The sequence below is a fragment of the Peromyscus californicus genome, unplaced genomic scaffold, assembly GCF_007827085.1.
Source record: "Peromyscus californicus insignis strain IS unplaced genomic scaffold, ASM782708v3 Scaffold_6__1_contigs__length_162567912, whole genome shotgun sequence".
NCBI lineage: Eukaryota > Metazoa > Chordata > Mammalia > Rodentia > Cricetidae > Peromyscus > Peromyscus californicus.
In genome coordinates, this window is record NW_026294584.1 from 3677686 (window position 1) to 3702651 (window position 24966).

General features: G+C 39.2%; 1 protein-coding gene across 2 annotated transcripts in view; it reads left to right on the plus strand.

The window, feature by feature from the left end:
* The window catches only part of Phtf2 (putative homeodomain transcription factor 2), a 115544-nt gene extending 97784 nt beyond the window's left edge, over nt 1-17760 (plus strand). The window contains exons 11-18 of one of the 2 annotated variants that reach the window (XM_052719457.1): nt 2824-2952; nt 5949-6221; nt 6422-6553; nt 8326-8412; nt 10851-11006; nt 12511-12606; nt 14711-14836; nt 15419-17760. In XM_052719457.1, coding sequence (XP_052575417.1) covers nt 2824-2952; nt 5949-6221; nt 6422-6553; nt 8326-8412; nt 10851-11006; nt 12511-12606; nt 14711-14836; nt 15419-15439 — 1020 coding nt within the window. In that variant the 3' untranslated portion in view covers nt 15440-17760. The remainder of the gene's footprint in view (nt 1-2823; nt 2953-5948; nt 6222-6421; nt 6554-8325; nt 8413-10850; nt 11007-12510; nt 12607-14710; nt 14837-15418) is intronic. The other variant, XM_052719459.1, reaches the window with a different exon arrangement.
* The last annotated feature ends 7206 nt before the right edge of the window (nt 17761-24966 follow it).

Consider the following 24966-nt stretch of genomic DNA (forward strand, 5'->3'; position numbering starts at 1 on the left):
AAAAACATACCATGTAGAACTTTGCAGAGTTATTTATGAAATTGTTTAATAATTTGGCCCTATGTGTTTGATTCATCCATCTTTCTATGAGATTAAAAAGAAAACCTCTTGACACTCTATTCTGCATATCTAATTAGTATCCTACATTTATATTTATTAGTATTAGTTTTGGATGAAAGACCTTTTTTCTGTACAATTTCATATTTTTAGGTTTCCAGAAGGCTCATTTTTCAGTCAAGCAGTAGAAATTAGCTTCCTTTAATGAAAAAAAACTATGAGATTGTTTTCTTGTCTGGCTGAAGGTCTGTGTTAGGTTTGCAAGACCATTTTCTGTTTACCATCAAGATGGAAAATCTCTTTGGGAAGAAACACTGAGCATTTGGATGGGCATGTTTTTGTCAGAATATTGCCAATACATAGTTTTGTTATATTTGTAAATAGTAACAAACATTTCATAGAAGAAAATTTTTCTCTGCTAATTATGGCTGTGTATATAATGAAATAAAAAGCCATATTCAAGTGATACAATTTTCCAGTAGGTAAAACTGGATTTTAACGACTATGTTCCCATACTTGGAAACACCAAGTAAAGCAGTTGTCTTAGTGAATTTATTTGGAATAAAACATAACATCTTTGCAATTTAAGGTTCCCAATTTGAATGAATATGAAAAGCAAAGCACTGGAGATCTGGGATGAAGATGAAAAATAGTAATGAAAAAGAACTTCAAATTTCAGTTTGCAAACCTAAGATCTTCAGTGTTTCCAACCTACACAGGCCACATGTGACCCATGATAGCTCCGAGTGCTGCTCAACACATCTTTTGAGGCAGTGCGTGTTGCAGTGCCAGATGAGGGCGTTATAAACTGTAATGACTTGCTCTTATGCTCCTGCTGAGCCCTTTAGAATAGGTTCTCATATGATGATCTCTCTACGTGCTGTATATGTTTAAACAAGACTGTTCGTCGGTATATATTTGACAAAAACACATCTACATTGAGAGATACAGAGTTCTTTTGATTAACTCTAAATTGACCGGCTCTGATGGCCATTTTCTCTCTTGTCTTTTGGCCATAAGAAAAGAAGCCAAATGTTTGCAAAAGTAACTGGAAAGAAGTACTTTAAGGACAGCAAAGAAGTTGGTTTCTTCTTTTGTCTCTAGATTGGCCTCCATTGTACTAACATAATCTTGGCATAATTGAGCAGACCTGTAATTTCTGTTACACAGTGAGACTTGGAAAAAAAAAATCTGTTATTACTTGGTTAAAATCTGTTGCCTCCTAGCCTTACCATTCTGTGCTGGTTAGTGTTATTGTCAGTCTGACGGGCTCAGGAGTCACCTAGGAGACAAGCCTCCAGGCATACCTGAGAAATTACTTACGTTGGCTAAGCCTCTGTACACTCCTATGCTCAGCTTGTCATTCCAGGTCTTATACATTTTATGCTCCAAAGTGCCTTCCTGCCTTCAGAGTGCTGGGGATTGAACGCAAGGCCTCATGCATTGCATACTAGGCAGCACTCTACCTATAAGCAGCATCTCTAGCCCTTTCTAGAGGTTTTTGATAATAATATATTTCAGAATTTATTAAATTTTCAGAGAAAATTTGATGCAAAGTTATTTCTATTCTAAACTGACATATTTTTTGTCAACAAGTTATGAAACATCACTTGAAATAACTTGGCAGTTAACAATATTTCAATGCTTATAAGCCCCTCAGGTAGTGAAATATATAAAAACCATGAAAGTATTTAGAAAAGATAAAAATTTCCCTCTTCTTTTTAATATATTATTAACTTTTTAGACAGCTTCAGTTGAAGTTTATTGGTGCACCTTTATCCCCCTTGTATGAAAAATTATATTTCTTATATTTATGGAAACATTTAGAATGTAGAATGTCATCAATCATATTCTTCAGGTTACTGTGAATGCCAGACATACCCTTTATATAAAATGTGGGAAATATATCAATCCTTGAGATGAATGTGAGTTAGCGATACTGTAATGGAGACAAATTGGTCCTGTTCCAGCTCTTGTCTTGAGTTACTGTTGCTGTGAAAATGACTCATTGCTTTTGTTGCTACCTGCAGCCCAGCTGTACTGTTTTCTAATTTCACTCCTTTATTGTATATCCAAAACAAGCAACCAAATTTAAACATTTGATGCTTCATACTAATTTCAAATTTTTAACTTTTATTATTTCTTGAAACATTGAGAGATAATGTATTGTATTTCAGAGAATACTTGTAATTCTTAATGTTTCTTCTTACAATGTTTGCTGTATCTGAAAAAAAAGACTTAATTAATCCTCTCAAAATGCTGTTTTAAAATACTACAAAAGTAACTAAATCAGTTAATACAGGTAAATGAAGGAGAACCTATTCCAGGATAAGATTGAATCATGTGGTTTTTCAAAGATCTCAATTGTCATATTTTGTACTGAATAATCATAAGGTGGACAGCAATCAGCATATAATCTGATTGCCTTAGGTAGATTGGTTGACAAGTAAGTACTTTTGCTAACATATTTTGTTGTATATTTAAATGATAGGATATTTGTTAAAGTTCTATATTTTTATAACTGCAATTTCTTATATCATTTGTTTAATGTATAACTAATTTTAATTGAGGTTTTAATGTAGCTAAAATTGTATGTGCATAGATATGGCTAATATACAGATAAATGTGTTCCATTTATAAAATATATATTTACCAATTTTTATTTAGTGTAATTATGATTATACACATACATACAGCTATATATAGTTTTGTAGACACTTCTATTTGTGAAATGTGATAAATGTGTTCAATTCTCTTTTTTTGTAGACTCACTTGCCCTGGCTTCATAGTTCCCACCCAGGATTAGAAAAAATCAGTGCTATAGTATGGGAAGGCAATGACTGTAAAAAAGCAGACATGTCTGTTCTTGAAATCAGTGGAATGATAATGAACAGAGTGAGTTCTTCATTTGTATTCTTTTAGGTAAAGGGGAAATTTAGTGGCTGTCAGTCTATGAATTCATTATCTAAATGGTAATAACCTATTCACTTCCCTTTTCTTCACCCTGGAAAATAGTTATTTTTGTTTCTTTTGGCCTCACCTTAAACAGTGATCTACCAATAGCCCTTCCATCATTTGAAGGGGAATGAACTGTGTAGCATGCTGCATGTGTCACACTTAGTTGTGGAGGACAGAAGACAGCTTTGTGGAGTCTGTCCTGTTCTTCCACCTTTGCATACATTCTGAGGATCAAACTCAGATCACCAAGCTTGTGTAGCAAGGGTCTCTACTCACTGGGTCATCTCATTGGCCTCCACAGAGAGAGAGAGAGTATTTATCAGCATCTAAAACTCAAGGAAGAAATTTGTATTGTGCTTGCTTGCTTAGGCGCAAAGAATAATGCAGACAGTGGTCAAACTCTCCAGTTGTTGAAGTTTGGTACAAACACTATGGATTGGTATTTGTTTCAGTTTCCATTTCCATTTTTTTCTTTTATTAACTGCTTTCATTTTTTTCCTGGTTTCTCTGGATAACTAGGCATAATCTAATTTTTGTTAGTTTTAGATTTCTGCCATATGTCATTTTAATAGCATTCTTGTCATTACTTTGTGTAGGACAGGAATTCAAGTAACTGACTGCATCTAGAGATTGGCAGCTTCCATATCACAGTTCTTACTGTGAATAAAACCAGTCACCCAGGGAACCTGGGGACTTTAAACTAGAGGTGCTCTGTAGCTGAGATATCTGTGAACTGTGAGGTAACTTAGTCTGATTTACTGAGTGTGGGGATTAAAAGCTCTATGACAATTCAGTTTTACCAGTCTAGCTCAGACTCGACCAAGTAAACACAGAGACTTATATTGCTTACAAACTGTATGGCCGTGGCAGACTTCTTGCTAACTGTTCTTACAGCTTAAATTAATCTATTTCCATTAATCTATACCTTGCCACATGGCTCGTGGCTTACCGGCATCTTCACATGCTGTTTCTCTTCATGGCGGCTGGCAGTGTCTCTCTGACGCAGCCTTCCACTTCCCAGTTTTTTTCTCCTCCTTGTCCCGCCTATACTTCCTGCCTGGCCACTGACCAATCAGTGATTTATTCATTGACCAATCAGCAACACATTTGACATACAGACCATCCCACAGCACTTCCCCTTTTCTTTTCTTAAAAAGGAAGGTTTTAACCTTTACACATCTCCAAAGTCAGCTTGGTATATTTGGGAATTTGGGCGTAGCTTCTCTTACTACTTCCTGCTGGAGGGGGGCGCTGTATCTTATGGGGACACAAAGAATATTTTAGGGTTATGGAGTAGTCCATGAGGGTGTATCGTCTGAGCCAGTTGCCTTGAAACGGTTCTGGATGTTGGATCATCTGGGCCATGGTGTCATCCGAGACCTTTCAGGGGGTCTTGGCTGGTCAAACCTGATGTGTCTTAATCTGGAACAAATCCATAGCCTCTGGCTTTCTGTGGGAACAAAAGCAGAATCTCCTTTCCAAAGCAACATATCCTTATATCCAAATTTTGAAGTCAAGGTACCTTTAAAATATACATTTTGTCATAACTCAACAGCTTTTGTAATCAAATGTTTTTCTTTAGTTACGAATATCAAAAAGAACATAATCCAGATTCTTTGTGTGGTAGCCATCTTTACGTGGCTTATTTTTTTATATTAGCTTGAGCCTATTGCTTTGAACTGCAGACTTCTAAGCCTGAAACGGCGCTGGCACTGCTGGCTCCGCCCATTTCAGCTTCCCAACATGGCGGTGATACGTTTTCCGCCAGCTCTGGGAGCCATCAACTCTCAGAAATAGTGGGTCTATGCTTCTATCAAAGCAGCGTGTAGCCCAGAAACCTCTTTTTTTGTTGTTGTTGTTTTTTGTTTTGTTTTGTACTAGCAAAGGCTAAATCCACCACACAGCTTAATGTGCCACTTGCAGAGGCCTCATTCCCACCATCCTGCAGGTCGAGCATGCACGCACGCTAGGAACCCGCCAGTAGCTCAAACCGGCAGGCTGCTGCTAACTTGAAAGAGACAACTAGGAACTGTTTTTAGCTCCGTTTTAGAATCTTTTTTCTCAGGTTTTAGGTGGAAACTCTTGCCCCACATTGGGCGCCATTTCCCCCATACTTAATACTTTTCACTTTTTTATATCCTTCTTACCTTTTCTCCTCTTGTTTAATTTCTCTCGTTTTATATTTTATTAAATGGAATTAAGGAGGCATTTATTTACATACTGAATTCAGAAGAAAAATACAAGTTAAAAATTTATTGAATAGTTACTTTTTTCTTTTCTTTGGAGGATGGGTTGAGACAGGGTTTCTTTGTGTAGCCCTGCCTGTCCTGGAACTCACTCTGTCCATGCTGGCCTCGAACTTACAGAGAGATCTGCCTGCCTCTGCCTCTAGGATTAAAGGTGTGTGCCACCACCACCGGCAACTTTTTTTTTTTAATTACATTTTTGTTTAAATTACACTTAAACATTTAGGTTACATTTATTGTTTGGGGGGCTAGAATGCATGTGTCACAGTATGCTTGTAGAAATCAGAGGACACTTTGATTAGTAGTTCTCTCCTTCATCATGTGGGTCCTAGGGATCATACGCATGCTGTTAGGCTTGATGAAAGGCATCTTTATCTGCTGTGCCATCTCACTAGCTCCTGAAGTTTTTCTTGAACGAATTGGGTTTAACTTAGTATTGTTCTCAACACTCTAATATCTGTAAATATTTCTAACTTAAAATGATAAGATGTGGAGATTGATCTTCCTTTCACATCTACTTATGAGTTAGAGATCTTATTAATGTGTAATAGGTTCGTTTCATAATGTGTTAAATTAAAAACTTTTAAATTCTATTATAAAAAGTGAAGTTTCATTGGGATTCATTTTACTTTAAATTTGATTCATGTACACTTTATTTTCTTCTCCCCACTGCCCCTACTTCCTAAGGTGAACAACCATGTACCAGGTATAGGATACCAGATCTTTGGAAATGCCATCTCCCTAATCCTGGGCTTGACTCCATTTGTTTTCCGACTGGCCCAAGCAACAGACTTGGAGCAACTCACAGCCCATTCTGCTTCAGAACTTTATGCGATTGCATTTGGTTCTAATGAAGATTTCTTGGTTCTTTCCATGGTCCTGATAAGTTTTGTGGTTCGAGTATCTCTTGTATGGATCTTCTTTTTTTTGCTGTGTGTAGCAGAAAGAACATATAAGCAAGTGAGTATGATAGGAAGACTATTAGTTTACCCTTTCCTAGCACTCAAAGTATTCCTTAAGTATTTTAGTATTTCACCAAACACTTTGATATAATATTTTTGTTTTGCCTCTATATTAAGTCATAACAATTCATATTTCACACAGTAATTGTATAAATTTACAATATTTTATACAGTAATCTTCCTCTTAATCTTTTTTAGCGATTACTCTTTGCAAAACTCTTTGGACATTTGACATCTGCAAGGAGAGCTCGGAAATCTGAGGTTCCTCATTTCCGGTTGAAGAAAGTACAGAATATAAAAATGTGGCTATCTCTCCGTTCCTATCTGAAGGTAGAATGATGTTGATAAATGCGCTCTTAGCATCCTGTCTTCCCCAGTAGTTCCAGTTTCTTGTCTGTATGTATGGGAGAGTATTATAGTCAACAATTTCTCATTCAAAGGCTGGATTAAGGATTTTGTTTCTCCCTAGAATAGTTTGCACAAACCAGCAGAGGGAGCCCACTACTTAAAAACCAATCTTAAAGACTTAACCCTGAGACCTACTGCTTTTTAGAGTCACTGTGCACAGCTGTCTTTACATGCTGCTTCTTCCTTTGATCTTTTAAATAGTCTTGCTGTTTGTGAGAGTGAAGTGTGAAAACTCTAGACCCTAGGAAAGGAAATTACCGGAGTTAATTTTAAAGATACCTTTTTCCTGGGTGTTTTGGTCTTACAGTAAGTAGCAGTGGCTTTTATATGGAGTACTCAGGCATGTTCAAGGGTGTTTATGCAAACAGTGTATGACATTAGAGTTGTTCCAAAGATTAAGAATTCACTGAACTAGATCTTTAAAGCTGTTTATTTTGAAGTAACAATGAAAAAAATGATTATTTGCTTTTACATTTTAAAATTTCATTGTTTCATCAGTTTGATTTTTAAAATTTAACTCAATGCTTACTTAATAGGAAATGCTTCAAATTGACTTTTTTTCCCCTCACTATTACAGTTATGTAACATGTTTTATGGAAGGTGAATATTATTTTCTTGCTTGGTTTAGCGATAACCCATTTAAAACTCCCTGTATTCCTAACCCTAAGTAGGTATTATGTTCTTTTATACATTGTTGATTTTATTCAGGAAACATTGATTTAATGTTAACCATGTTCCATTCACTCTTAATTAGAACTAGAATTATCTTTGCAACTTCTTCTCTCCTGGTTTCTGGCATTCAGTCTATCACTGATCCCCATCCTTTTCGCTCCCATAATGCATCTTAAATCTGTTCACATCTCTTTATTTCCATGTCCGCCCCAGCTGAAGCTGCTATTAGTCATCTACGTTGTCCTATTAAAGCTGTTTCACATCTGTTTCTCCAGTGTTAACATTCCTTCCTCTACTACTGTCTTCCGCCTGCCGCGAGATCTTTTAAAAGCAGATTTGATCATATCGATCTTACACCTTTCTGGAAGTTCCCTATTACCCTTGGATAAAGAACACAACCTTGATATGTTTTGGCTGCTGTTCATGATGTAGGCCTTGCTGTCCTTACTGGAAACAACTGTGTTAGTTCTGTAACTGTACTCGACCCTCCCTGCTTTGTGCTTTTTTTTTTTCTTTTCTGCCTAGGACAGTGCTATATGCCATCTTGTTCTGTAGATGATATAAATGCCGCTTTCTTGGAACTCTTCCCAGGCACACACTCCTAACCCACAAATCTGAATTAATCTCCCTGACATTGACCTCAGAGCACCCAGGGTTTACGTTTCCTTCATAGCTCAGTGCAGCTTATGACATGTGTCTGAGTAGGAGTTCAGTGTCTCACTCCACTGTTGGTCCTGTGAAGGGGAGGCTTTGTGAGCTGTGCTCCTGCTGTGTTCTGAGCACCTAGCACAGTGCTTAGTTGTTGAATAAATGATTATAGTGTTGAACAAAAAGAATTCCACTAATGAATCTATGCTGTGCAGATACCACATTTGCAGTATTGTAACACTTTGCAGTTCCTCTAGCAAGTTAATACTTTCAGCATTGTAAGTTATGACCAACCTGTAACACCTTAACTGAAAGCATGGAAATGATCTGCTGCTCAGTAAATATGTTTAAGTGTTTTCCCTTTGTCTCCCTAGCGTCGAGGTCCTCAGAGATCAGTTGATGTCATTGTTTCATCTGCTTTCTTACTGACAATCTCAGTTGTATTTATCTGTTGTGCTCAGGTGAGTTACTCATTACAATCATCTCTAGAAAAGACTCAGTTTCTAAACACAATTTTTAATATTTTTCAGTTAACATACAGGGTATTAGATATCATTGTCTTGTTTTTGAACAAAGTGTGTTTTCATGGATGCTTCTTCCCCCGTGTCTCCCCGACTGCCTGCAACTGTGAACGCCCCTTGTCACTCCTCCTGCACAGCCCAATCTCTTTCGTGTCTTATGTGTCCTTTGTATACCACCTTCTCGTTCTTCCTTTTGCCATTATTCTCTCTTGGTCTCCTTTCTGTTTTTCAAATTTACACATGCACACACACAAAGCACGTATACAGTGCAGGCTTTGAAACACATGAGAGCACAAAAAGGGGAAACTTGGAGTTAACTTACTCTCTTAGATACGCAGTCCTTCAACAAAATGTTGCAGAAGAAGAGCCTGAAATATTACATCTATAAGCCATGACCAAGGTGGTTTATCCCTGTAATGCAGAAAGTCCACTCATGTAATTTCATACCTATGGTTTGCTAAAGGAAAGCATGCAGTTATCTCATTAAATGAAGAAAACAAATAATAATCTTCAGCAGAGAATTCTTTATTTATTAATTGTACACAATAATGAGTTTCACCATGACACTTCAGACATGTATATATGTATGCTGACCCTCTTTAGTCCTCAGAGAATGGTTGGGGTCACAATCACATGCAGTTAAACAGAATGCTGGGTTTTTGTTTTTCAATTTTGGTAAGCTTCCTAAAATTCATCAGGAAGCAACAGTCCAGAGCTTTGAGGGACAAGTTGCCTGACTAGAGATAAGGAGTTACTTCTGAGGTACAGGAAGACTGTGCTGTGGACAGAGAAGTGGAATGTCCAATGGATGAGACAGTTTTGCAAATTCATGCAAGTTACATGATACATAAATCAACCCAAGAAGGCTTACATGATAGGGAAGTGAAAGGAATCTGGAGTAAATGAAAAGTACTTCATACTGGAAAATAAATTCTGGGTGGAATAGAGATTTAAACATAAACAACAAGACTTTTAAGTTCAATCACAAATAAAATGTGTGGGCTACAAAGGGACAAAATAGGACCTGGGAAATGCGACTGCAATGTTACAAGTCTATCTTTGCAAGTCAATGGAAAGTCATCCTAAAGGGAAAAGTTACGAACTATGAAAAGGTAACTCAGAGAGAAAACCCAGTAGCCAGTAAGAGTGTGGAGCGTTCTCCTCTTCCCCAAGTATCAGGGAAAGTTAAGATTAAAGTCATGAGAGTTCATTTTACACCCACGAGGGTGGCATATGTTAAGAAGTTGGGTGAGTATATACAAAAATAAGGGCAGACAGAATCTGAAACATGGCTGAGTATACAGTGGTAACACTGTTTAGAGATAAATAAATACATACCATCTCATAAAGTTGAAGATGTGACTACCCATGAACGAGTAGTTTTAGCCCTACATATTAATGCCTAATGAAAGCCTTGCATACTTAGACAAGGAAACACAAGACTGTTGCTGCATTGTTGGTGATAAAGAAATCAACAACATAAATGTTAATTGTTGGAGCAGACCAAAATAATTATGGTTGGTTCTTTTACTGTCATTACAGGAATTAAAATGAACTAATTTAAAGCTGAATGTTTGAACATGGGTAAATCTTAGAAACAAGGTTCAGTGGAATAAAAAACAGACAGGCTGGCAAGATGGCCCAGTGGGCAAAGCTGCTTGATTCTGAGCCTGATGATATGAGTTCAGGTCCCAGAACCAGCATGGCTGGTGGAGAGAACTGATTCCTGAGGGTTGTCCTGACCATCACACACGCATGTGCTATGGCATGTGCATATGTCTCCTTTCCTCCTCTGCAGCGTGAATGAGTAAATAAGTAGATGTGAGAAAGAAAGTGAATTAGAGGGGATATTGGATAATGTGATAATATTGACCTAAAAGTCAAGATAGAGTTAAAATAACTGTTTAAAGATGAGTGTTGAAGGTTAATGATGCGGCACCATGATAGAGTGGTGGAACACTTGCCTAGCCTGCACAAAGCCCTGGGTGTGTCCCCAGTACTAGGAAAGGAGAAGTACAACCACAGAATGAACAGATTTTTCCTAAATTATTAAAAGCCCGCATGGAAAAGATAAACACAAAATTTATCATGGGATAGAGTCGGGTGTTGTTTCAGACAGAAATCAGGGACAAAGAAAATATAAAGGTTTTAACTGGATTTGAAATATTTTTTTAACCTGAAGTAAATACTGTAAAATAAGTTGGTAGAGCGCATAGCTACTGTTTATGTTATTCTCCATGCTTCTGATGTGCATAAATACTTCATGATAAGTATGCTCTAAAAACATACTGCTGCATTTACGAGCAATCCATATAAAGTGATGTTTTGAAGTGAAGTGCTCACACTGCTGCTTCACACCTTTTCCCCATGCCCTCCAGCTGCTCCATGTGCATGAGGTCTTCCTTGACTGTCACTACAACTGGGAGCTGGTGATCTGGTGCATCTCCCTGACACTGTTTCTCCTGAGGTTTGTGACGCTTGGATCAGAAACAAGTAAAAAGTACAGCAATACCTCAATACTACTTACAGAACAGGTGAGTTTATTCTGTAGTCTACAGTCCAGTTGTGTGGGTGTGAGACAGAGACAGAGACAGAGACAAAGAGAGAGAGGACAAGTTGCCAAAATCAGTTCTGTTCTATCGTGTATATTCCGGGAATCCAACTCAGGCCATCAGTCCTGGCAGAAAACACCGTTCCCCACCTAGCCATCTGACCAGCCCATGTGTACATACTAATTAAAGCATTTCTGTTTATTTCTTATTTTTCAGGAGCACATTTTTTATTTGATTAAAGTCATTCATGCTATGAAACTAAGCTTACATTTTGATAGTACACAAGCCTTTCTTCAGTGTTTCTGCCTTGATTCAAATTTCAACTCTGCTGTTTTTATGTTCCATTTTCATTTGGCAGGAAGATAATATTTATAAAAATGATAGATTTTACATCATTAGTGGGGTTTGATGGCTTCGCATTATAATAGAACCACATTAGAATAAATTTAAATTCTTGTTCAACAGAAAGAACAAAGCATAATAATTTTGATAATTGATTTTATTTTGTATGAATTTGCTAAATAATTCCTCTTGTTATTTCATAAGAATTGTACAAAAGAAATGTTTGCTAATGAGCTTGTTCGAATATTTTAGTTAGGAAGCGCTTGTGTTTTAAATACCCAATAGTTAAATAGGCTCAATTAGATGGAACAGGAAAGTTATCCCTAAAGATAATTGTCTCTAACAATTAGTCACTGGGTCTCATGGAGTTAGGTCAACCACTTCCTAAATTTGTTGTGAGGCTGATGGCTTCTCTGTTCACCTCCTGCCCCTCCTGTCCAGCTCCCCGTGTAGACTCACTACCCTGTGCTGGCTTACATGTGGTTTGGGTTTGCCTTACTATGACTTCTGCCCTTGACGTTACCCGCTGTCCAGTTCCCAGCACCTAGAACTTCTGGCAGAGATATCACTAGTCCTACCAGTCCACATGTTGACATTGGTTTTGATGGGGTTGTGGTTGCCTGAGTAAAGTGGGAAGATGGATCAAGTGGGTAAGCATAGTGTAATAAGAGGCTTGGAGCTAGAGTCTTTTCAAAGAAAGTACCCCAGAAATATCTACTAGAGAGTGGATAATAAAGATATGCAAATATTTGAATAACTTTCATAATTAAAAAAATCATGAGCCAATTTGTTGAATTTATTCTGTTGCTATTTATTCTCTAAGTTGATCTGGCCCTGAGAATACAATGTTTACCTTTTTAAGAGTTTTCTTATTATAAAATAAGTTTATTATAAGATTTGAAATGTATAATGTATAAATATTAAAAACCATTTGTAGTATTAATATCCAGAGAACCACTATTAATATTGTGGTGACTATCTTTCAGATCTGTTTAAGAATGTATTTGTGGGCTGGGGGTATAACTCATTGGTAAAATGACTGTACCATGCATGAGGCCTGGGTTCAGTCCCCAATACTGCAAAAGAAAAGCATAAATGTTACAATTTTAAATGATTTTGCCTATGGGGCTCTTTTATATAAAAGATAAACCTCTACTTGAAAATGGAGAAGAAACCTAACAAAAAGGAGGAACTGACACTTGTGAATAATGTTTTAAAACTGGCTACTAAACTATTGAAGGTAAGAAAAGAATTGAAATTGAGAGGAGTGTGCTGTTCTGATGCTGTATCTTAGTCTCTGTAGAGTCTGCCTTGTGTCTAGTTGTCATTACTACCTAAGTTGCTTCCAAATTATATTTGAGCACATTTGTGCATTTTTTTTTGTTTTTTTTTTTGTTTTGTTTTTAATTGCTCAAGTAATCCAAATAATTTCTTTAAAAAGTATGTTAAGGCATTTACGAATGTTGAGAGTATTATAGATACTCTTTTTTGCTATGTGTGTTTAATCAGTTTCATCTAGAATACTAGGAAACATTTCACAAAAGATTAGAAGTTAACTCAGAAGTTGTTCATTTTGTATTTCATAGAGCAGTCTTCTGCTTGACCCAAGTTAGCTTAAAAAGCAATCATATATAGCCATTGTTTTATGTATGTATTGTCATTAAATATTAAATTTGAAAATCATTTTTGATAAATCAAAGATTGTAATAATGTGTTTGGTGTCATAATATCCTTGAGAATTAAAAAAATATTTTATTAATTTTACATCAGGGTCTTACTATGTAGCTCTGATTGGCTTGGTATGAACTGCGTTGCCCAAGGTGACTTCAAACTTGTGGCAATTTCCTATCTCAGTCCCCCGAGTGCTGGAATTACAGGTGTTCCACCATGCCTGGCTCTCTAGGGATAATGCAGTAGGACATTTTGACCATTGCATTATTGTCTTGCTTTTCTTTGTTGAAACTAAAATCTATTTAAGAATGTTAATTTCTGTAACTAATTGAGCATACTACTTAGAGTTTTAAGTTTTCAGAGAATGGTATGAAATGAGTTGTGACTCAGTGATAGGGTTAGTGTAGAGTGTGACTCATAGGAAATTGGACATCAAAAAGATTCAGAGGAGGTAGGTAGAGGGATAATAAAATAGGTAATTATTAGTTGCTGCCTTTTAAATTTTTCTTTTAAGTGGATCTTGAGGTAGATGATAGTTTTTAAATAAGCGTGAGAATACAGATACATATCTTCTCTCCCCCGCCCCCACGAAACAAATACCATGGGTTGATGGTTTTCTTTTTGCTTTTGTGTCGGGTATCCTCAGGGTGCCCTGTGGCTGACAGCTGTAAAGTGGAGGTAGTCATAAGAGTGAAGTTCAGGGCACAGCACTGGACCTTCTGGTCCAGCCCAGACTTGAGCCTGAGTGTGAACTGTACCTTCTCTCACTTTCACCAGCCCAGAAACTCACAAGGCCTTGGTTAATTCTAGATACCCTCCAGCGCATTCCCTTTCCCTATCAGTACCACCCTGGGTGAGACCTTTGTCTCTTACTTTGAGAATCCGGCACACAGAACTTAAAACATTCCTGCTTCTGTTGTTACTGTTCTTTATCTTCCACTGTGCGAGCCCAGAGACCCCCCCCCCACCTCCCCCTGCAATTCTACCATGTTGGCTCCCCTGACCCCCCAGCTTAAGTTCCTTTAGTGTCAGTTGATGGTCAGGTCTGCCTAAGGAGAAGCCAGCCCTCTAAGCCAGTGCACCCCTTGTGTTGGGGCTCGAACAGTGCCCAGCATCCCGAGGCACCTTCTCCAACTCTGGCTTCAGCAATGCCTTCTTCAAGTCCTGCTCGAGTAATGTTAGTCTGCTTGTGACTCACTTTATGATTTGCATGCTTACTAAACTATCAAGCCCTTCAAGGGCTGAATTTTACCTTCCCAAAGTCCAGCATGATACCTGTCTTATAACAGGCCTTTTAATATTTGAATCTCCAGTTAATTAGTTAATTGTATATTTGAAAATGAATTGACTCTTTTAGCTTCTCTTCCAGCTCTTACCCCTAAATGCATTCTCTAATCTCCTAAAGCTATAGTAGGTGAAGACTTTACTCATTTGTAACAAGAACTGAAGCAAAAAATTTATAAAACTTATTTTAAAGGAAGTCACTTTCCTTGAAAACAAATTGACACCACCATTAAATTTTACTTATTTCAAATTTAGATAAGTTTGTATTTTCTAAAAGTATCCATAATTTATTACTTCTTGAATAGTGATTTTTTTTTTTAATACATTGGGGATTTAGTTACTGGAAATTGTTACAGGACCTAAGACTAACATCTTGTCTGCTCTGCTAGGAATTGGACAGTCCCTTTAGGTTGTACGGACTCACCATGAACCCGCTGCTCTACAACATCACCCAGGTTGTCATCCTGTCGGCTGTCTCTGGGGTCATCAGTGACCTGCTTGGATTTAATTTAAAGGTAAAAGCCTGCATGTTTTGTTTTGTTTTCTTTAACCCTGTTACCCTTTTGAGATTTCACATGCATACTGGGGTTGTTTTGGCAAGTTTGTATAGTTAATAACAGTGGCTACACATTTAACTTCAGGGATTTACATATAGCCATGGATTCTCATATTGATAGAACTTCTAATTTGGAACAGAATTCATTATATATAGGACTCTTCTAGGGTAAGAGGAAGTATTTATTTTTCCTCATTAATTGAAACAGGTTCTAATGATTTAACAAAAAGAGCCATATTCTTTTGTTGGCCAAAAACGTATTATTTATATAGTGATGGATATATCCTCCATACATGTACAAATGTTAGTAAGGGTTAGAAAGAGCATATTAAACAAGTATTAGATATATATTGACATTTCTCAGGAAAGCAAACAAGAGAAATCTGATTTTCACCACCATGTTTCTGATGAGTTCTTACAGAAGGCTAAAGGTGCTCAATTACTACATTCTGCACCTGGGAGTGGAGTTTAAGGACAGTGTGTAGCAGGACATAAGCTTCTGTATTAATAATGGTCATGACTTGTCATTTTTTCTCTATAGCTGTGGAAGATTAAATCGTGACAGTTGAGAGAACATGAAGATGTAGCCCGTGTTCCAGAGCATGAGTGCTGATGAAGCTGTCTGGAAGCAGTCACTGGCTCTGCTCCAGGAGGCTGCTGGCAATGAAGTGTTTACATCAGACTGTATTGTGCAATTCTTATATTTATTTTGCTTGTTTACTGTTTTTGTTATTGTTGTTGTGTGTGTGTGTGTATTTCTTTCTTATTTTTTTTTTTATATATTGATTTTAGTCTGTTTGAAGCATAGACGTTCTTAGTTGTTGAAAGGGTGACAAAACTGATCCAGATACCTGAGGTCCTGGTAATTGTTCATTAATAATTGACAAACAAATTGTGAAAATAGAAGCCATTGCTCAGCACTGTTTCTCCATCCATCAATGCCGTGGACTTGCCTTACTTGAGGAAAGCTTCAACTCTGAAATAGTGCATTGGACTCAGCTAAACAGAGTGCATTTTCTTTGGTAAACCAGGATCGCTCTTGAACTATTTGAGAATAATGCTGGGACCTGAACTAATGAAGCTGAAGTTGAAGCACCTGTCAGTATTAATTTATGGTGTTATGTAACAGGTCAACAAGTGCTCTTTGATAATAAAACTCTTAATGGAGCAATAATTGTAAATGGTTACCATACTGTAAAATACTTTGATAAAAATTAATTAGTAATAAGTGTATTTATTTGAAACACTGAGCTGTTTGCACAGCTCCAACTGTGCATGCTCAAAATGTGCACTTTTTAAAATTGTTACTTTTGATGTATATCTTTATGTGGAATATGTTACAGTGTACTAGGGCATAATATGGTATCCTTTTGAGTGAGGTCTATTCTCATCTCACAAGTGAAGTGCCTACTGCTATTACTCAAGTACGTTGTGTTTACTCAAAAGAATTTCCCATGGTACACTATAGCGTATGCTGTTCCTACCACATTTAAGTAAAGCTTATGAATAAAGTTAAGAACCAACAAAATATGTGATTGCTAGTTATAAAGTTTCCAAATTTTCTGAAAAGACAGCTTCATTCTACCACTCCTAGCCTCTAAATTTAATCTGGTGCACCCCTCCTCCAGCTCCATTATATAAGGGCTATTTTTAGATGCTTTTAACATGGAAAGCTAGCTTCTCTCCCTTCAGTAACCTGTCAAGTGTCCAGAGGGAGCTTATCATGTTTCCTGTTAGGTAAATAGGGCAAATATGATAGTCCCCTGCATCTGGCCTTGATTCTAAGTTGTTACATTTGTACAATCAGTAGTGTTTTAAGAATTACATGAAACAAAATGTTTTTGTGATTGCTTTGTTTAAGCCAAGCATTTGGTTTCTAAAACAAAGAATTTAGTTGAAACAATCTAGAATTTTCTTGGTGCAAAGTCCTATTGAATATATTCATATTTTTAGCATATTTTAAGGAATTTAAATAATTAATTGTAAATAATTTATTTGATCGGTGCAGTTCTAATTCCCAAATCACTCTTAATATCAGGAATGTGCAGAGAACAGAGCCATGTGATACAATGTTGCTCTCCCCATTCCTTTGACCAGCTTCAGTTCAGCCTCATTGTAGAGTGCTCTTTGCATAGGAAACAGCAGATAGCATTGTGTTCCGTTCGCCTGTGTTCTAATATGTCCAATAATGACCAAAGTGCATTCTGAGTATTTTCAAGGAATGTATTACCAGAGCTTTAAGAACATACTTAGTTTCTCATGTGAAGAACTAGGCTTTGTCTGATACGTTTCGTCCTCTATTGTCTGATGTTGTTTTTAGGCACTATATTTTATAAACTTTTTCAGAATAAGGTACATACCTATACAGAACTTAACATTTTGCACAGACTGTATCAAATATATTTTGAGAAAAAAAAAAAGTACAGCATGAGTTCTGTTAGGAATAAAAAGATGAAATTATTGTATCTTACAAAAACTTATTTCAGAATATTTTTGAGAAAAGTAGCTGAGTATACTGACTTAGAAAAATGCTTGCTTTAGGTTGCAGTTCTGTTTGACATAGACTTGGGAGTTGATTGTACAGTCTAACTGTCAACAACATATATATTGATTGTGCCGTTAATGTGGGCAACAGTAGAATGCTAAAAGGAGAATGTTTTAAGCAGTTCATAATGTTAACAGAACCATTTCAAAGTAGTAAGTTGACGTCACTGCCTTTAAGAATACCATGAATGTAAGAAGTAGAGATTGTAACATACCACATCATAGAGAAAAAGAAGTTCAGAGGTAGAATTATGGCAGATGTTGTGTGCTGTTTCTTTGCCACGTGTTGTTTTTGAAAATTTGAACAGCAAGTTTAAAATAAACCTTCTATGACTGACAGTTTTGTGTGTACTGTTTTAAGTTACATGTGTGGGATGATTTTGTGTTTGCTGTAGCATAAACCCCAGTTTATACCCTTTAGACATGGTGTGGTGAAAATAAAGTTTTAGTGATTTCTTGACACTCCGGATTTTGTTTAAGTCCTGGTAACAGGATAGGGTAACAGTGTACACACCCAGGATACTTTGACATGGGTGATACTTGCCCCTTCGTACTGGAGTGTAGGAAACTGTTGCCTGAGATGTTGAAGTTCAGTAGCAGGACAGTGATATTTTAAACACAGTTTTGCCACATAAATCACACTGAGAGATCATGGCCAACAAGGTGGTTAAATGTTCAAATATATATTACCTAATTGACACAAACGTCCTTGGTGCCCACTTTATTCAGGAATAGTCACATGTGCTTTCAAGCCTGCTTTAAGCTTAGAATTGGCTCTTTAAGAAAGGAGTCTGATGTCGATCTCATCCATTTCTCTGTCGCTGGGCAATCCCTCTGTCTTTCTCAGGGTCCTCTTTACTAGGTAGCCTCCCTGGAGTTGTGAGTTGCAGTCTGGTTATCCTTTGCTTTACATCTAGTATCCACTTATGAGTGAGTGCATACCATGTTTGTCTTTCTGAATCTGGGTTACCTCACTCAGGATGATATTTTCTAGTTCTATCCATTTGCCTGCAAACCTCATGATGTCATTGTTTTTCTCTGCTGAGTAGTACTCCATTGTGTATATGTACCACATTTTATTTATCCATTCTTCAGTTGAAGGGCATCTAGGTTGTTTCCAGGTCCTGACTATTAGAAATAATGCAGCTATGAACATAGTTGAGCATGTGTCCTGGAGTTGTATCCATGCCAGTGGATGCCCACATGCTCCAGAAGAGAATTTGACATTGCTGCTGCCGTTGTTGCTGATATAGCAATGGTGACCACCGATGCTACTGTTTCTGGGATTGCCATTTCATAATTGCTTACTACAGCTAGCACAGTGAAGACCCTGGCAGCAAAAGTAGCTACCACAGTTAGTTAATCTTTCATTCTATTGGGCATGATAAATTTAATTCAATAGTTATATACATTTCGATTGGCTTTGAAAATTATAAATTTATAAACTCAAGTTCCATTTGCCTTTGGGATACCACCTTACAAGGACTCCAATGTGCAGTAAGGCTCGTTAAGGAAGGGAATGGCTCAGTTGCCTTTAGCCTACTGGCTATGGGTGGGTTAGGACTTCTGTTGGTCTTTTCTGTGTTGAACACACAGATTGCAAGCCCAGCGCCACTTTGAGATCTTTGGCAGCAGTTAACTCTGCAGCTCACCAACCTAAGACAGAGCGCCTTTGTGGCCTGGGCAGGCGTCTCCATGACGGGTAAGGTGACCTGCTGACGTCCCACACAACCTAAGTCAGAAGCTCATTTTTTAGTAAAAGGGGGACCTGTAGGGCCCTAGCCCCCGTTTTGGGTGACTGTTGCCTTGCTTGCTGACCTTGACCTTGATATCCTCCCTATGCTAATTCCCTCCTGGGTTCTACCCTCCTGAATGCTTAAGGGAAGATCTTTGTCTGTGTATCCTGCATAATGGGCATTAACAGCTTAGATGCAAGATTGTAAAACATCGGTAGTGAACTTCTGCCCTCTGGGGTTCTCCCATTGTGCTGTAAGCCTGTATTTAAGACCTCCTCCCTCCTTCAATAAATGACATTCTGCATTAAATAAATAAAAAAATTAAAAAAAAAAAAAAACCTTGGATCAAGCCAAGAAATCATTGTAGCAAGGAAGAGGTGGAAGTGCAGACAATGGCCAGGACATTGCTGAATCTGCGGTATTGGAGGAATGAGTGAATGCTTCTAAGGACCACAGGTCATATCCTGGTGTTGGTGTGTAGAGTTTAGCAGCTCAGCTGAGCTTTAGAGTTTATATACCTGCCAACTTAACTGTGCTGTGCCTGAGGTTTTATTTCACCTCTTAGATGGATGGGTTGTCCTGTATCTCCTAGCATTCCTCTGTCCTCCTGCCAGAGTGTAGGGACTAGAGGTATGTGCCAATACCACACCCAGATAAATTTGCTTTTTTGACACTGAGTCTAAATCTATGTTGCCAAGGCTAGCCTTGAACTACTTGCATTTGTCTCCTGATTGTTGGGATTCCAGCTGGTGACTGAGAATTTGGACAGCAATTAGAAAGAAACTCCACATGCAAATCCTGGGGCAGAGGGGGAGGAAGGATTGTAGAAGTCAGAGGGATTGAGGACACCTCAAGAACAAGCCCACAGAGTAAAATAACCAGGGCTCGTCGAGGCTCACACAGACTGAACCGACAATCAGGGAGCCTGTGTAGAACTGAAAAAGGCCGGGTGGTGGAGGCGCATGGCTTTAATCCTAGCACTCGGGAGGCAGAGGCAGGCTGGTCTCTGTGATTTCGAGGCCAGCTTGGGCTACAGAGTGAGTTCCAGGACAGGCTCCAAAACTACACAGAGAAATTGTGTCAAAAAAAAAAAAAAAAAAAAAAAACTGAAAAGGTCCTCTGAATATGTGTTACAGTTGTGCAACGTGGTGTTTTTGTGGGACTCCTGACAGTGAGAGTGAGACTGTCTCTGACTCTCTGGCCTACTAGTGGGGACCCTTTCCTCCTACTGTGTTGCCTCATCCAGCCTTGATATGAGGGTGTGTGCCAAGTTTGGTTGCTATCCCTGGGAGGCCTGCTCTTTTCTGAAGGTAAACAAGAGGAGTGAACCAGGCAGAGTGGTGAGGTGGGGAGAAGATCTGGGAAAAGACAAGGGAGAGGAAATGGCAGTCACGATGTGTATGAGAGAATAAGTAGATGAGAAAGAAATTCCTCATCAAGTTTTCTTCTCTCTCTCTCTCCTTTTTCTTTTTCTTGACAGGGTTTCTCTGTGGAACAGCTCTAGATGTTCTGGAATTTGATTTGTAGATGAGGCTAGCTTTGAACTCACAAAGATCTCCCTGAATCTGCCTCCTGAGTGCTGGGATTAAAGATGTGTGCTCCCACCACCCAGGTCATGGAGTTTTCTTTTTCCAACTAAATTGGGTCAAGTTTTGTTATATATGAAATAATTATATAAATGTTAGTGTTTCCTTATGTAGCCCAGGCTCGTTCTCAGGTGCTGCTTCCTGAGTACTGAGCTTCCAGATGTGTGCTTAATGCCTGCGTTACTGTGAACTTCTTTTCATAACTGATGTATCATTTATCCTTTTTCAGTAAATAAAGTGTTATTGAGAAAAAAAAGAAATAACGCAGCTATGAACATAGTTGGGCATGTGTCCTTGTGGTGTGATTGAGCATTCCTTGGGTATATTCCCAAGAGTGGTACAGGTGGGTCTTGAGGGAGGTTGATTCCCAATTTTCTAAGAAAACGCCATACTGATTTCCACAGTGGCTGTACAAGTGGGACCGGACCTGTCCTTAGTGCATGAGCCGGCTTTTTGGAGCCTGGGGCCTATGCTGAGACACTTTGCTCAGCCTGGGTGCAGGGAGGAGGGGACTGGATCTGCCTCAACTGAATCTACCAGGCTGAGCTGAATCCCCGGGGGAGACCTGGCCTTGGAGGAGATGGGAATGGGGGAGGGTGGATTGGGGGGGGAAGCCTTGGGGGTGGGAGGAGGGAGGACAGGGGAATCCGTGGCTGATATGTAAAATTTAATTATAAAATAAAAATGTTAAAAAAAAAAAAAAAGAAAGGAGTCTGAGACTTTAGGAATAGCAATATGGCTAGCACTTCTTTCATTCACCTGGTCCCAACTTTCTCCTGCCATCCTACAAAAATAGCACAAATGCTTATCCTGTATCACTGTGCAGCATTCCCCCACAAAGTATTTACTTTCTGGGGAATCTAGGAGGCTTCTGGGAGTAAGAAAGCCCTCACCATAGCACCCCACACATTCTATCAGATACCAACCAAGAGTGTCACTAATTCAGTTCAACACTCCACCCAAAACAGCATGAGATTCCACAGGTTGGAGCACAGCCCTACAAGATTCCTGTCATTGAGAGCCAAGCCGAGCTCAGTAGTGGGATGTCTGCTTCTGAGAAACGGGTCCAGAAACGTGTTCCTGTGGTTTACTTAGTTTGCCTAAGCAGTTCCTAAACTTCAGGGAAGGTTTTCCAAAAAGGACATTAGAAAGAGTGAAGATGGAAGAGGGACCAAGGGCAAAGAGCGGTGGCCCTCTCTGGGGCCACCTCAAGCACCCTCCACCTCTTCCGACATCAGGAAATTCTCTGAATTCTGCAATTAGAAACTATGGGAGCATTATCACAGAACTACATGGTGTGCTCTGTTAGTTCCTTTCCGGCTCCTTACCTCTATGAACACAGAACATGAAATGGGGTTGAAAGCTCTAAGCTTGTTTATAATATGGCTTGGTCTTTCTAAGGAGTAGATGAATGACTTGAGTCCAAGTCCCTTACATGCTACCACATACAAAGGCCCCAGTGGACAGATAAACAGGCCACAAAAATAGGTGAAGCTTGTCCAAGGTTGCATAGGTAAGGACAGAACTCACACGTTCCAGGTTCTCTTGCAGCTGTTAATCTGTCTGGTGTCTGTAACATCACTCTCTTCTTAACTTAAGGCTAATATTTAGTCATAAAAAAATACTCTGGGACAAACAAACTGAAAAATTACCTGCCTGTATTCCTTGTGAACTTGTGTGTAAACTAACCAACCTCAGCAGGAAAAGAGTCATAATTGACCTTGCCATGGCCTCTCTAGGTTGATTTGATTGTGTGCCCTCCTTAAAGAACATTGTTTCACAGTCTTCAGTCTCATCTTGGGCTTTCTTTTTAATTTTTAAGCATGTAATGGATTTCATTATGGCATTTTCTTTTTTGGATTTTGGAGACAAGGTTTCTTTTTGTAGCCTTTGCTGTCCTGGTCACCTTGTACACCAGGCTGGCCTTGAACTCACAGAGATCCGCCATTGTGGCATTTTCATACATACATATATCATACTTTAGTTCATTCCTCCTTCACTGCACTCCCCAAGCTCTGCTTTTCTCAGCTGTAGGCTGTGGGTGGTAATACCTCTCTTTGGGGCTATGAGAAGGTCTGAGGACACAGGCTGGACACTTTGCAGAAGAGCTGATAAAGTGGTGGTATAGAGAGACTCACCCTTCACCTTTCTCAACAAGACAAATAAGTAGTGGCCTGGGTGAACTGACAAAAATTTCAAGATAAACCATTTGTGTTAAAATGTCAAATACCCCCTGCCAATTAAAAGTTGTGCCTCATCTAAATGATGGAGATGAGGTCTTTTACAAGAAACCATGATTTGATTACTTTTCTTTCTAATGATGGGACTTGAAATTATGTTAAGCAAAATAACTCACATATTGCATACTTTGTCTCTTGTGAAATTTGGGTTTAAATACATGTGCTTTTACATTTAGTATACATTATAGGACATGGAAGTAGAAAGGGCACAGTGAGAACATATGAGGAAATTAAAGTAGGGAGATTATAGCTCCGGAGAGCAGAAGAGAATACTGTGGAGGAGAAACAGCAAGAGGGGGCAGGTGGAGGCAGTGAGGAGGGCAGGGTGAGCAAGAACACATCACATGAAACCCATTTCTTTGCCAACTAAAATTAATTTTTTAAAATAGGGAAAAAGTTACCCTGGGCTGGTGAGATGGATGGTTCATTAGGTTAAGGCACTTGCTACCAATCCCTGGGGTCCTGGTGGGGGTCTTCCACAAGTTGTCCTCTGGGGTGTGTGTGTGTGTGTGTGTGTGACACTAAATAAATGTAATTAAAAAAACGATACAGGCTTCATCTCTTTGGATCCTAGTGAGTCTGTGCATAACTGCCAGTTTGCAGATGCTTCTACCGGATTCTGGGGTGCGTGCTCCGTCCATATCCCCTCATTGTTAGCTCTGTCTCCTGCACCAACTGTACCAACACCCTGGCACAGTGGTTCCCAAGCTTCCTAATGCTGCGACACTTCGTGTTGTGGGGACTCCAGCCATCAAGTTATTTTTATTGCTACTTCATAACTATAATTTTGCTGCTGTTATGAATTGTGGTGTAACTATCTGTTTTCCGATGGTCTTGGGTGACTCCTGTGACTCGGTTGACCCCCAGGTTGAGAACTGCTATCTTACCTCCTGCCTGCTTCCAGTCTTCCACGTCATATTGCTCACTCTGCACACAGCGCTTGACTGCGTACCCATCATGCTGATCAAGGTGTCGCTGGGACCTGAGTCTCACACTTGGCAATGCTGTTTCTTCCCATCAGTTTCATGCCCATGTACAGGCTCCCCAAAATGGCTCTTCCAACCCTCCTCACCACCTTCACGCTTCTCTGTCAGCCCTTCACTACTGGCATTTCCCCTGTAGCTTTCCTGGAAAATGGAGATACCTCGCAAAAAGTAGTCCTGTCATTCTCTTTCTGCTTCAGCTGCCTGAGACATTGCTCTGCAAAACCAACTCTGTCCCTGCTCGCCTCTACAATGCAGCTCAAACTTCCTCCTCTTGTGAGTCTGGAGTGTGATAGAGCAGTTGGATGTGAGGGTTGGGTGACTTGAGCTTGCCACCCTCTGCTCATGTCGGGAAGGAACTTTTTTTCTGTAGTTACCAAGCTTTGCCTGCCTCTGCTGATTTCCTCTGTCTTAGCTGGATAGTGGGAGATTGGTGCCTACCCTCAAGCAGCCCACCTTTCTGTGGACTGTTGCATATGCTATGGGACTTGCCAGCATGAACACTTCACCCAGTTGAGGCCTCTTGTCCTTGATGGTGATTTGCAGACAAAGCAGTTGCTCTTACTACAGCGCTGAGTTAGAGCAGTGTCAACTGGGATAGAGGCTAGGAAAGCAAAGGCCATGGAAGCCATGAGTTAAGGCAAACCATAAAGCAGAAGGGAGGAGGTAGTGAGAGAAGAGAGAAAAGCCACAAACTACCCTAAGTTGCAGAGCAGTGAGAGTGGACAGAAGGTTGTGGAGCAGTGAGGGTGGACAAATGTTGTGGAGCAGTGAGGGCAGATGGAAGGTTGTGGAGCAGTGAGGGTGGACAAATGTTGTGGAGCAGTGAGGGCAGATGGAAGGTTGTGGAGCAGTGAGGGTGGACGGGAGGTTGTCTGTCAGAGCAGCCAGGGTGGACGGGAGGTTGTCAGAGCAGCCAGGGTGGATGGGAGGTTGTCAGAGCAGCCAGGGTGGATGGGAGGTTGTCTGTCAGAGCAGCCAGGGTGGATGGGAGGTTGTC